The 12,500-nt window shown below is 46.6% G+C and overlaps 2 protein-coding genes across 6 annotated transcripts in view; one reads left to right on the top strand and one right to left on the bottom strand.

Annotated features, from left to right (window-relative positions):
* Positions 1 to 1,524, top strand: part of LOC105905079 (membrane-associated phosphatidylinositol transfer protein 2-like) — a 49,142-nt gene extending 47,618 nt beyond the window's left edge. For all 5 annotated transcript variants that reach the window (XM_042708352.1, XM_031571103.1, XM_031571104.1 and 2 more), the window contains 3 exons: positions 1 to 167; positions 366 to 494; positions 1,042 to 1,524. The exon at positions 1 to 167 is cut by the window's left edge and continues 17 nt beyond it. In XM_042708352.1, coding sequence (XP_042564286.1) covers positions 1 to 167; positions 366 to 494; positions 1,042 to 1,473 — 728 coding nt within the window. In that variant the 3' untranslated portion in view covers positions 1,474 to 1,524. The remainder of the gene's footprint in view (positions 168 to 365; positions 495 to 1,041) is intronic.
* Positions 1,525 to 5,909: 4,385 nt separating this feature from the next.
* Positions 5,910 to 11,030, bottom strand: arl6ip4 (ADP-ribosylation factor-like 6 interacting protein 4). The gene is made up of 6 exons (XM_031571105.2): positions 10,848 to 11,030; positions 10,211 to 10,414; positions 8,512 to 8,892; positions 7,496 to 7,613; positions 7,142 to 7,211; positions 5,910 to 6,779 (listed from the first exon to the last, which is right to left on the bottom strand). Exons 2-6 carry the CDS (start codon positions 10,401 to 10,403, stop codon positions 6,723 to 6,725), a joined length of 819 nt encoding a protein of 272 aa, XP_031426965.1. The 5' UTR covers positions 10,404 to 10,414; positions 10,848 to 11,030; the 3' UTR covers positions 5,910 to 6,722.
* Positions 11,031 to 12,500: the final 1,470 nt, after the last annotated feature.

The raw sequence follows: 12,500 nt of genomic DNA, 5'->3' as shown, positions 1-12,500 counted from the left end.
GTAATCTGATCATCTATGTGACGGGGCGTCCCGACATGCAGAAGCAGCGCGTGGTGGCCTGGCTCTCCCAGCACAACTTCCCCCACGGCATCGTGTCCTTCTGCGACGGCCTGGTGCACGACCCGCTGCGGCACAAAGCCAACTTCCTCAAGTCCCTCATCAGTGAGGTGTGTGTGTGTGTGTGTGTGTTGGGGTGTGGGGGAGTAATGGAATTAGCTCTCCATCAGTGCTGTTTGCTCCTCTTTGGATACATGTTTAGGTGTGTGTGTGTATATACCAAATCTGCCCCTCGTGTTCTTGAGTATGTGTGTGTGTGTGTGTGTGTGTGTGTGTGTGTGTGATTCTAAAGTGTGTATTTCTTTCAGACACACATGAAGATCTGCGCTGGCTACGGTTCCACGAAAGACATCTCCGTCTACTCCAGCATCGGCCTCTCGCCCTCACAGATCTACATCGTGGGCCGGCCGTCCAAGAAGATGCAACAGCAGTGCCAGGTGACACACACCAACTCATAGCAATTAGCATTAGCATTTAGCATTAGCATTTAGGTGACACACACCAACTCATAGCAATTAGCATTAGCATTAGCATTTAGGTGACACACTCTAAAGACACCAACTCATATCAATTAGCATTAGCATTTAGGTGACACACTCTGAAGACACCAACTCATATCAATTAGCATTAGCATTTAGGTGACACACTCTGAAGACACCAACTCATATCGATTAGCATTAGCATTAGCATTTAGGTGACACTCTGAAGACACCAACTCATATCGATTAGCATTAGCATTAGCATTTAGGTGACACACTCTGAAGACACCAACTCATATCGATTAGCATTAGCATTAGCATTTAGGTGACACACTCTGAAGACACCAACTCATATCAATTAGCATTAGCATTGAGTGCATTGTTTTCAGCACAAAAGGCATAATCCTAAAAGCTCCCTCTATTTCTCCCTCTCATTCTTCTTTCTTTCTTCTTCCTCTGTCTCTCATTCTTCTTCCTCTCTTTCTTCTTCCTCCGTCTCTCTCAGTTCATCTCGGACGGCTACGCGGCCCACCTGTCTCAGCTGGAGACCGCGCACCGCGCCCGGCCCGCCAAGTCCAGCAGCTCCCGCATGGTGCTACGCAAGCCCAGCTTCGGCCTGGGCACCAGCGGAGAGTTCCTGCGCAAGAGCAACCACCTGCTGCGTACCATCTCCTCCCAGCCCGGCCCCGGTGCCACCCCTGGCACCACCCCCACCCCCGGTGCCAGCGCCAGCTCCAGCTCCAGCTCCCAGAGCCAGGGCCACGGGCGGCCTGAGCGCACCAAGAGTCAGTCGGACGGGCATCATACCGAGCGGGCAGAGCGGGCACAGGCGCAGCGCAGCATGAGTCTGGCCGCGGGGTGCTGGGGGCGCAGCGGCAGCGGCAGCGCCAAGCAAGACAAGCTGGAGCCCGCCGCCGCCTTCCACCCAAAGAACTAGCAGGAGCGTAGAAGAGTGAGAGAGAGAGAGAGAGAGAGAGAGAGAGAGGGAAGGGAAAGAAAAGAAAAGAGAGTGAGAGAAAGGTTGCAATGAAAGGAAGTCTGGAGAGCAAGTGAGGGGTGAGAGAGGAACAGGAAATTGAGGGAATGATTGATTGATCATGGAACAGTCTGTGCTCCTGCAACCTCTCCAGACACAGCTGTTCACTGATCATGGAACAGTCTGTGCGCCTGCAACCTCTCCAGACACAGCTGTTCACTGATCATGGAACAGTCTGTGCCCCTGCAACCTCTCCAGACACTGCTGTTCACTGATCATGGAACAGTCTGTGCCCCTGCAACCTCTCCAGACACAGCTGTTCACTCCATCCACCGTCACAACCCCGGAGTCCGAGTCTCTCTGTCTCCTCACGAGACGCTCAAGTGGCTCCAGCACAATGCTCACGAGACATCACAGATCGCCAGGTCACGAGACATCACAGACCGCCAGGTCACGGGAGAAAAAGCACGTTTGAATTCCATCTCGTTAGTCGCAGTTAGTGAAATCAGATGCGTGTGACTGCTCCACTCGTGAAGGGAAATTTGCTAAATGCCTTCAAGCCTTTCTTTTGTGAGGAGGTCAGTAAAATCACGTTACACATGTCACAGTCGGCACTCACAAAGCAGAAGTGGGGACTACTGGAGAACCGCCGAGACTGAGATGGGAAAATCATGGTCCTTACAGCACACAAATTCAGACTATTAGACGTGTGAATATGGGAGTCTGAGATGGGAACATCATGGTCCTTACAGCACACAAATTCAGACTATTAGACGTGTGAATATTGGGAGTCTGAGATGGGAACATCATGGTCCTTACAGCACACAAATTCAGACTATTAGACGTGTGAATATGGGAGTCTGAGATGGGAACATCATGGTCCTTACAGCACACAAATTCAGACTATTAGACGTGTGAATATGGGAGTCTGAGATGGGAACATCATGGTCCTTACAGCACACAGATTCAGACTATTAGACGTGTGAATATGGGAGTCTGAGATGGGAACATCATGGTCCTTACAGCACACAAATTCAGACTATTAGACGTGTGAATATGGGAGTCTGAGATGGGAACATCATGGTCCTTACAGCACACAAACTCAGACTATTAGACGTGTGAATATGGCTGAGCACCTCTTAATGTCTGTTGCACAAGTTCACAGAATAGCATTTTATTTCCAGTTTCTATGTTTTGTGCACATGTGTGTCTGCACGTGCACACACTCCTGTGGATCACGAGTGTGTGTGTGTGTGTGTGTGTGTGTGTGTGTGTGTGTGTGTGTGTGTGTGTTTCTTGTTTGTAAGATTTTTGCGTACGACCCGCGTACGACCCGCTACGGCACAAAGCCAACTTCCTCAAGTCCCTCATCAGTGAGGTGTGTGTGTGTGTGTGTGTGTGTGTGGGGGAGAGTAATGGAATTAGCTCTTCATCAGTGCTGTTTGCTCCTCTTTGGATACATGTTTAGGTGTGTGTGTGTATATACCAAATCTGCCCCTTGTTCTTGAGTGTGTGTGTGTGATTCTAAAGTGTGTATTTCTTTGTGTGTGTGAGTGAGTGCCTGTTTGTCAAGTGTTTTCCAGGGTGAAAGTGTCTGTGCATATGCAGCATGATTAGGTTATTGACTAGAAGGTTCTCTCAACTCAGTCATGTCCATTCCGGTCAGCAGAGGGAAGCACTGCAGTCTATTGGCCACTATTTGGCAAGGCCTGGGTGAAGCACTGCAGTCTATAGACCACTATTTGGCAAGGCCTGGGTGAAGCACTGCAGTCTCTAGGCCACTATTTGGCAAGGCCCGAGGGAAGCACTGCAGGCTCTAGGCCACTATTTGGCAAGGCCCAAGGGAAGCACTGCAGTCTATAGACCACTATTTGGCAAGGCCCAAGGGAAGCACTGCAGTCTATAGGCCACTATTTGGCAAGGCCTGGGTGAAGCACTGCAGTCTCTAGGCCACTATTTAGCAAGGCCCAAGGGAAGCACTGCAGTCTATAGGCCACTATTTGGCAAGGCCCAAGCTAAGCACTGCAGTCTCTAGGCCACTATTTGGCAAGGCCCAAGGGAAGCACTGCAGTCTATAGACCACTATTTGGCAAGGCCCAAGGGAAGCACTGCAGTCTATAGGCCACTATTTGGCAAGGCCTGGGTGAAGCACTGCAGTCTATAGGCCACTATTTGGCAAGGCCCAAGGGAAGCACTGCAGTCTCTAGGCCACTATTTGGCAAGGCCCGAGGGAAGCACTGCAGTCTCGAGACCACTATTTAGGGGTCTGTATATTTATGACAGTTGTGTGTACATATTACTGTAGAGATCTTTACACGTAGGGTAGTAGACCAGGAGGGCCATACTGTACTGTCCTGGGGCTGAGATGCAATCCCATCCCATCCCATCCACGCCTTCTATGACTTATCACTTGAACTAGTCTTCTGGGCTCAGTAGGTTTTGCTTGTTGGTGAGGTCCAGATCTCCTTACGCTGTCAGCAGTGGAACCACACACCGCGGGTCTGATTTGCCAAAGCTTTTTAGCCTGTGCTAAATACCTATAGTATGTAGTTATGAACAAGTGCAAAGCATATTGCCCATGTTAAGATTCTTTGGCAAACCTTTTTGAAATGGCTGTATTGTATTGATATTATGCCTTGTATAATATTCTTTTTTTTTTTTAATCATTATCGCTAGTCTTTTTAAAGGGCAGCTGTGTGTGTGTGTGTGTGCCAATCGTCACTGCTGGTAGTGTGTGCTCACTCAAAATGCAACAATTCTGTTATGAATTTTTAGGACATTTTTAGGTTTATGTTTTATGCCCTGCGTGGTCCACTAAGATTCATAACTTTGTGTGTCTAGGTTTAAATCTAAGCGTATGCATATATTGAACAGCACCGTTATGTAGATACTGTAAAGAGTGTGTAAATGTTAACCAAAGCTTAGGTTGTGAAGAACTGCAATGTATTTATTGATTTTTAAGGTGATGGGACTTTGGGACGGGTTTCTAGGGTTACGTTACGCGATGTTACTTCATTCTTCCTCGTCCAACCTTCAGCACGAATGTCCACACGGAGCTGCCGAGTACACTGACCCCGACAAGGCTCCAAACACACAATGCCTCCCTCACACACACACACACACTTGTAGAACGGGGGCCAGGGACAGACGACACAAGTCCTCCAGTATCACGAGGGGGCGCTCTTCTATATAAGCCCTTGTTTGGTGAAGCCGGTGTGGAGACACTTGAATGCTAATAGGATACTCTTTACAGCGGCCCCTTGATGCCTCCCTCACACACACACACACACACACACACACACACACTCACACACACTTGTAGAACTCTTCACAGCGGCCCCTTGTGCCTTCCTAGTGGTAAGATTTGACATTTACGACTTACAGGTAGAATCGCCTTTCTCCCGTCCCTGGGTGGGGGAGCTGAGCTGAAGGCACCCCACCCTTCCTTCTACCCCTTTGGACAAAGACTACCTCTGCCCCTGCCACACACACCCCCCCCCCCCCCTGATCCAGCCTTTCCTTCTCTAGAGCGAGCGAGCTGCCCCAGGACCGACCCAGCGGACAGTCCCTAGTCTACGCTGAGCCTAAACCAATCAGGGATGCTTTTAGTCCCTGGTCCCCCCGCTGAGCCTAAACCAATCAGGGATGCTTTTAGTCCCTGGTCCCCCCGCTGAGCCTAAACCAATCAGGGATGCTTTTAGTCATCCGTGTATCAATCATTTCCCCCCCATTTTGTTTTGCATTCAGCTCCCAAGTAATACTGGATGAGGAAAGAAATAAAATTTAAGAAAATAGTACAATTTTATTCTATGTATAAATTAAAATCAAGGGATGTTTTGTTTTCTGTAAGCTGACGATATGACTTTAAGATAGTGAGGTGAAGCCACTCCAAGCCAAAGTGCCTCAACTCATACAGCTTAGCCCTCAGACAGAGAAACACACTGCTAGACTCTCAGAGGACACGGCCACTATTCCACATGCCCACAAAACCTTGACGGCAGCACGACGCTGCATAAATCAATCCCAGCTCACCATCCAGACGGGGGCAACAATGGCGGCACAATGACGAAGAACCAGGAGACAGAGAGGTGGACATCAGTTGGAAAAGAAATGGAATATTCATTATTTGTATATAAAGGAGAATAATTGAATTCATTCTGTGTCTGTTGCATCTTTGTCGGATCACTCACACCACACACACACACACAACACTATTTATGTTTCACGAGTGGAAAAAGTACACTCCGTCTCCGTACAGTCGGTCTTGTCAGACTTCATACCATTATCCCTGACTAGGTTACGGATCACACACACACAGACACACCTAACTGTTGCACTCAGCAAAAATCACAGGTGACAGTTTTCACATGGTAACAGAAAAGGCCGTACACCAGGCACCCATTTCATCAGGATTTATTTCATGCAGATGTTCTCGCTCATTTTAATGCATTTTTTGTTCTCAACTTTTAAACGTAGTCTTAACGCGTTCTTAACTCTTAAAAAATGTCTTCAGCCAAACACGACTCCCTGGTCATCATCAGTGTCTTGAACTCTAACCTCTCAGAAGTCTCGGCTTGACAACAGGTACCCTTTCAAACTACACCACCCATCATGCACTGCATGCTAATCAGTTCCCCCGAGTGTTCTGCTCTGGTGCTGAAGTCAAATAATTCCAGTATCTCCCCCGTGACTGAGCTCAACTGGAAACAAGAGGTTCGGCACAGAAAGCTCACGTGAGCACAATTTCACCTCACCTGAAAGCTCCTCCTTTACATCATGAAGAGGCTGCTTTAGGGCACAGAGTTCTAATGGAAAAAAGATTCAGCAACAGTTAAGGCTGTAAGATTCTTGGACTACCTTTAATTATTTATCAGACAAAACAGCTGTACTAATTGACTATTTCAAGTTGATGATGATGAGGACTCCATCTTGAGGACTTTCGTCTTATTTTAACTACGATACAGAAGTTTCACTCCTGTGTTGAGCACGGCAGTGAGATTTAGCTGGATGAGGGCAGCAGCAGCAGCAGCAGCAGGAGGATGATGATGGTGGTGGTGGTGGTGGTCGCTTGAATGGAGGCGCTTGGATGGGCGCGGCGGCGTCCCACAGGGATCCGTTTCAGGGCCCTGCCAGGTGTGCTCTCCCTCAGTCCAGCCCAGAGGAGGCTGCATCAGATGGAGGCGGGCACAGGTCGTGGTAGAGGGCCCGCTCTACCTGTTGATGCCCATCCTCTTGGCAAAGGCATTCCCATCACCCTTAGTGGCTTGCTGAAACCAGATAAGATATAACAGTGAGAAGCTGTGGGGAAGTCTGAGTTTTCATTCATTAGCCGACTTGATGATCTTAATTGAAAATCCATGTAATTAAAATGTCTACATATATTCAATGTTCAAGTATATATTTATTATGATTACAATTAACAATATCCATTAGCAATTCACCAAGCAGTTAGTAGGTGAAAATAGTCTTACTGGTTGACTAGAAGGCAGAAAAGTAAGCTGGTCGGTTGAAAGCTGAAATTGACAGTGCTGTGGGCCGGGGTGTTTATGTGTGTGTGTATGTGTGTGTGTGTGTGTGTGTGTGTGTATGTGTGTGTATATCTACATTTCAGGGAGTCTGTGAGCTTTACCTTATTGATATCCTTGTGCTTTTCCTTGGTGATGATCTCTTCCAGGATCTCTCCATCTCCTCGCACCACCCTTTAACACAACCACATCAGAAACCTCAATGACTCCGTCAGATCACGCTCTCCATGCATGGAACATATATACAGATGCATTAACCCCCCTACAGTCCTTTACACAATGTTCATTATGAGAGAGGGAATGCTTGAGAGCCCTACTAACTGGCAGCTGAGCCTTTGACCTAAGCTTTTTCACCCAACTACAAGAACTGCAGAGACACTCTCAGACCCGTGATCTTTCCAGTCACCAGTTTGTTTATGTACTGGGTCCAGTTTATGTACTGTACTCTGAGAACATACCGCGTGCGTCCCGTCTCTGGGTCCAGGATCCTGCGGATGACGCTCTGTCTGGCTTCGTACTCCTCCTTCGTGATTGGACGTTTGGTGGAGAGGCGGGCCTTCTGCTCATCCGTCATTGCTGCGAGAGGAGAGGAGAGAAGACATGGTTCTTGGTTCTTGCCAACGTTTCTCCTGAAAGTCTATACCGCTGTGACGCCAAAACAGCAAGCTTTCGTGTTCAAGATAATAATACTGCGATGTCAAATTGCACATTTATGCAATGCCAGTACATACGCAACATTTTTTCAACTGATGCAAGCTTGGAATTTTGCACATCTTACCTAGTAGCTACATATACATTACATGACTATTTTAGATTTTGCAAACTTATATTACAAAGTCCACTTAAAATGGTAATCAGATGCTTCACTCGGATGATACAGCGACTACATTACTGTTCGGCGAAAGCACATTTGAGAAAGATATAAAAACAGCTTGCTCTATGTGATATTACCAGATTGTGGCTCCTTATCCAAGATGACTCATGCAGAGACTAGCCTTCTGAAACAGGGGTGGTGTGTGTGTGTGTGTGAGGAAGCGTGTGTGTGTGTGTGTGTGGAAGCGTGTGTGTGTGTGTGTGTGTGTGTCGGTGTGTGAGGAAGCGTGTGTGGGTGGGTGTGTGTGTGTGTGTGTGTGTGTGTGTGTGTGCGCGTGTGTGTGTGTGTCGGTGTGTGTGGGTGTGTGGAAGCGTGTGTGGAAGCGTGTGTGTGTGTGTGTGTGTGTGTGAGGAAGCGTGTGTGTGTGTGTGTGTGTGTGTGTGTGTGTGTGTGTGCGCGTGGGTGTGTGTGTGGGCGTGTGTGTGGGCGTGGGTGTGGGTGTGTGTGTGTGTGAGGAAGCGTGTGTGTGTGGGTGTGTGTGTGTGTGTGTATGTGAGGAAGCGTGTGTGTGTGGGTGTGGGTGTGTGTGTGTGTGAGTGTGTGTGAGTGTGTGTGAGTGTGTGAGTGTGTGTGTGTGTGTGTGTGTGTGTGTACACCTACCTGGTCCTTGCTCCGCTGCCTCCTCACTCATCCATGTCTCCAGAACACCTGGAGCTAGCGTTGCCACGGAGACCGCGGCGGGGGGGCCCCCGGGGGCCGTCAGCAGTTCCGGCTTCTCCGCCGCCTTCTCCGCCGCCATCTTCTTCAACTTCTTCAGCTTCTTCCTCTCCTTCTTTTCCCTTTTCTTTTCCTTCTTCTTCTCCTTGGCCTTCAGCTTCTTCAGCCGCTTCTTGGCCTTACGATGCTTTCTTCTTTTCTTGGCCTCCTCGTCGCTGGACGATGACGACGAAGAGCTGGAGGAAGAGGAGGAGGAGGAAGAGGAGCTCCTCTGATGTTTGGCAGCCTTGGCGCTGGCCTGCTTGCGCTTCTCCTGTTTCCTGTCTGTGAGACAGATAAGATGACTGAGAACATAGGAAACTTTGACTTATTGATGGACAGAATACATCACAACAGGGTTTAAAGGGGACCAGGGCAGTTTCTTCTATATTGCTGTTCCAACTTCACTACTGGAACAATCATTATCCTAGAGTGTTAACTTCTAAAAGTCTGCAGAAAGGCCTAAAGACGGTACTATCAGTAGCAGTAGAGTGAGATGGCATTAAGATGGTACTATCAGTAGAGTTTGACGGCATTAAGATGGTACTATCAGTAGAGTTTGACGGCATTAAGACGGTACTATCAGTAGTAGTAGAGTTTGACGGCATAAAGACGGTACTATCAGTAGAGTTTGACGGCATTAAGACGGTACTATCAGTAGTAGTAGAGTTTGACGGCATTAAGACGGTACTATCAGTAGTAGTAGAGTTTGACGGCATTAAGATGGTACTATCAGTAGTAGAGTGTGACGGCATTAAGACGGTACTATCAGTAGAGTTTGACGGCATAAAGACGGTACTATCAGTAGTAGTAGAGTTTGACGGCATTAAGACGGTACTATCAGTAGTAGTAGAGTTTGACGGCATAAAGACGGTACTATCAGTAGTAGTAGAGTGTGACGGCATTAAGATGGTACTATCAGTAGAGTTTGACGGCATTAAGACGGTACTATCAGTAGTAGAGTGTGACGGCATTAAGACGGTACTATCAGTAGTAGTAGAGTTTGACGGCATTAAGACGGTACTATCAGTAGAGTTTGACGGCATTAAGACGGTACTATCAGTAGTAGTAGAGTTTGACGGCATTAAGACGGTACTATCAGTAGTAGTAGAGTTTGACGGCATTAAGACGGTACTATCAGTAGTAGTAGAGTTTGACGGCATTAAGACGGTACTATCAGTAGTAGTAGAGTGTGACGGCATTAAGATGGTACTATCAGTAGTAGTAGAGTTTGACGGCATAAAGACGGTACTATCAGTAGAGTTTGACGGCATTAAGACGGTACTATCAGTAGTAGAGTGTGACGGCATTAAGACGGTACTATCAGTAGTAGTAGAGTTTGACGGCATTAAGACGGTACTATCAGTAGAGTTTGACGGCATTAAGACGGTACTATCAGTAGTAGTAGAGTTTGACGGCATTAAGACGGTACTATCAGTAGTAGTAGAGTTTGACGGCATTAAGACGGTAGTATCAGTAGTAGTACAGTTTGACGGCATTAAGACGGTACTATCAGTAGAGTTTGACGGCATTAAGACGGTACTATCAGTAGAGTTTGACGGCATTAAGACGGTACTATCGGTAGCAGTAGAGTTGGACTCACCTTGGCTCTTGCTCGAAGTGCGTGCGTTCTTTTTCTGGGGGATTGGACTAGTACTGTTGGAGCTGGAAGAGGAGGAAGAGGAGGACGACGAAGACTTTCTGCGTTTCTTCTTCTCAGTCTTCTTCTCTTGCGCTTGTCTGCTCCGTGACCTCCCGGGAGATCTGTCTCGCGATCTGCTCCGACCTCGACCCATTTTTACTCAGTCTGCAGAGAGCAGACAGACTTCTTTAAGAATCCCAATTGTATGACTGCGACAGCACAGCAATTAAACGATACAATAAAATCACGGCCAACCCAGGATGTTTTACAATATATATATATATAATGAACCACAATCGAAGACAAAAATGACAAAAACTGGGCTAGGATTTGAGAAATTCGTCTTAGAAGTGACTACATGAACCTTAGCTTAAGCTACAACTATATCGAGGTAAACTGTTTTAGTGAACACTGACGATAAGCATACGGTTTTATTGAAGTAAAGTCATCAGTGAAATCATGATCATCAAGCAATAACTTTCTTGACTGGCTCCTTATCCAGTGCGGGGCACACCAAACAATCTCTCAGGTTGTTCTGCCCAGATCAATGCCATTAACTAGCTAACTTCACATTCATTCTTTACGTTTATTTACTTACATTTTAGAGATAGATCAGCGATTCCTTTTTGGAACTCTTGTCGATGTCTTAAATATACGTTTCGTAATAAAAATAATTCTCGAGGTTCGGAGAAGACCGTCCTCGCTGCTCTCTGCTTCCGCCGCCGTGTTTGTTGTCGTCGCGTCACGTTTTTCTCGGTCCTCTGGGGATTTCCGGAAATTGCGGAAGAGAGTCCGTCCTTCCGTGGGCTCACTATCTACATAAACTAAAGTTCCGAACAGATTTTTTATTTAGAATCTATGGACTAAGCAAACGCTCATACAAAAATGTAATCTACAGAATACCATCATTAAGTCAGTCTTTTTGTAGAGGTAACTGTAGCATATTTGCTGAACTTAAGGCAGCCATATTGTTTTACTTCAACAGAAAATTGGGTCACTATAAATTGCTTAATATATTTAGACAAGGTCGAAGCGGTCAGGCAGTTAATTTAACATCAGGTTTGGGTATTAACTTATTCTTGGCCTTAGTGGCTGGCCTATTGTTGAAACAAATACGATGTCTAACTGGGGCGTTGGTCCTAGCAGACAATTCAGTTCCATTGTTAGAATACATAACATACATATATGATCAGTAAAGGTGGAATATGTAGTTTTGTTATCAAAAGATTGCTCTAAATCAGTGGTTCTTATTGGAGATACTGAACCCTGCAAGCTTTATCAGTGCATTCACCGAACCCTTCATAATTGGAAAAATAAAATATGATTTCTTCAAAACATAGGTATATAATTAAAAAATTGTGTGGTGCCAAATTGTCGGCAGCCAATTTTTTGATGGCCGACAAAAATGGCCCGACATTGCTAGTGTGAACCGGGCTATACTGTGTGTGTCTTGACCCCTGCCGAACCCCTGAGAGTGACTCAACGAACCCCTGGGGTTCGATCGAACCCAGGTTAAGAACCACTGCTCTAAATGTAATGTAATTCTGATGGTTTCAGAAGTGGTTTGCCAAGTGTACAATGTAGGCTTTTTCCTTTTTCGTGCATATGACAAAAAGTCTTGAAGTACATTCAGGATTATTTCAGTATGAAATCTTCAACGAATATTCTCTCTTGTCAATGTAGAATTGTGTAAGAAAAAAAACAAGTCATCAACATGTATTTGCACTTTAACAATTTATTTAACTCTACATATTTACAAAGGCCTTAATATTGCAACTGTAGAACTTAGAAATTAAAGCTTATTGTACAAAATGTGACCTCTTCAGTTGGATGCTAACAAATAGCCCTTTTTTTTTTTTAATAACACATTCCGACAGAGCACAAAACTCTGCTGCTGCATTCACAACCTTTCCAATACAACTGGTTTAATATCAGTTTCATCTCCTCTCTAAATAAGTACCATCAACCAACCCACTGGAAGCTAAGTACAGCTGATCCAGGACCAGCTCCCCCGGGCAAACATTCGGGCACATTCTAGGCCCTACTACGCCACAGAGGGAGAGAAGAGAGTGCCGCCCGCCGTTGGCAGGGATCCAATGCCCCCTGAATAGAGAGCGCGGGCACTGGACAATGTGTCGAGGGTTTCCAGGGTTTTTGTATCCATGGCGTTAGAGAACGCCATGTTGACATGTCCACCGCTCCACAGGCCTAGCTGACGTGACTCCGCCTACTGCCCGCCCTTATGCTGCAG

The sequence above is a fragment of the Clupea harengus genome, chromosome 7 (genome assembly GCF_900700415.2).
Source record: "Clupea harengus chromosome 7, Ch_v2.0.2, whole genome shotgun sequence".
Classification (NCBI taxonomy): domain Eukaryota; kingdom Metazoa; phylum Chordata; class Actinopteri; order Clupeiformes; family Clupeidae; genus Clupea; species Clupea harengus.
The sequence above is the reverse complement of the archived record's forward strand: the minus strand, read 5'-3'. Positions and strand labels throughout refer to the sequence as shown.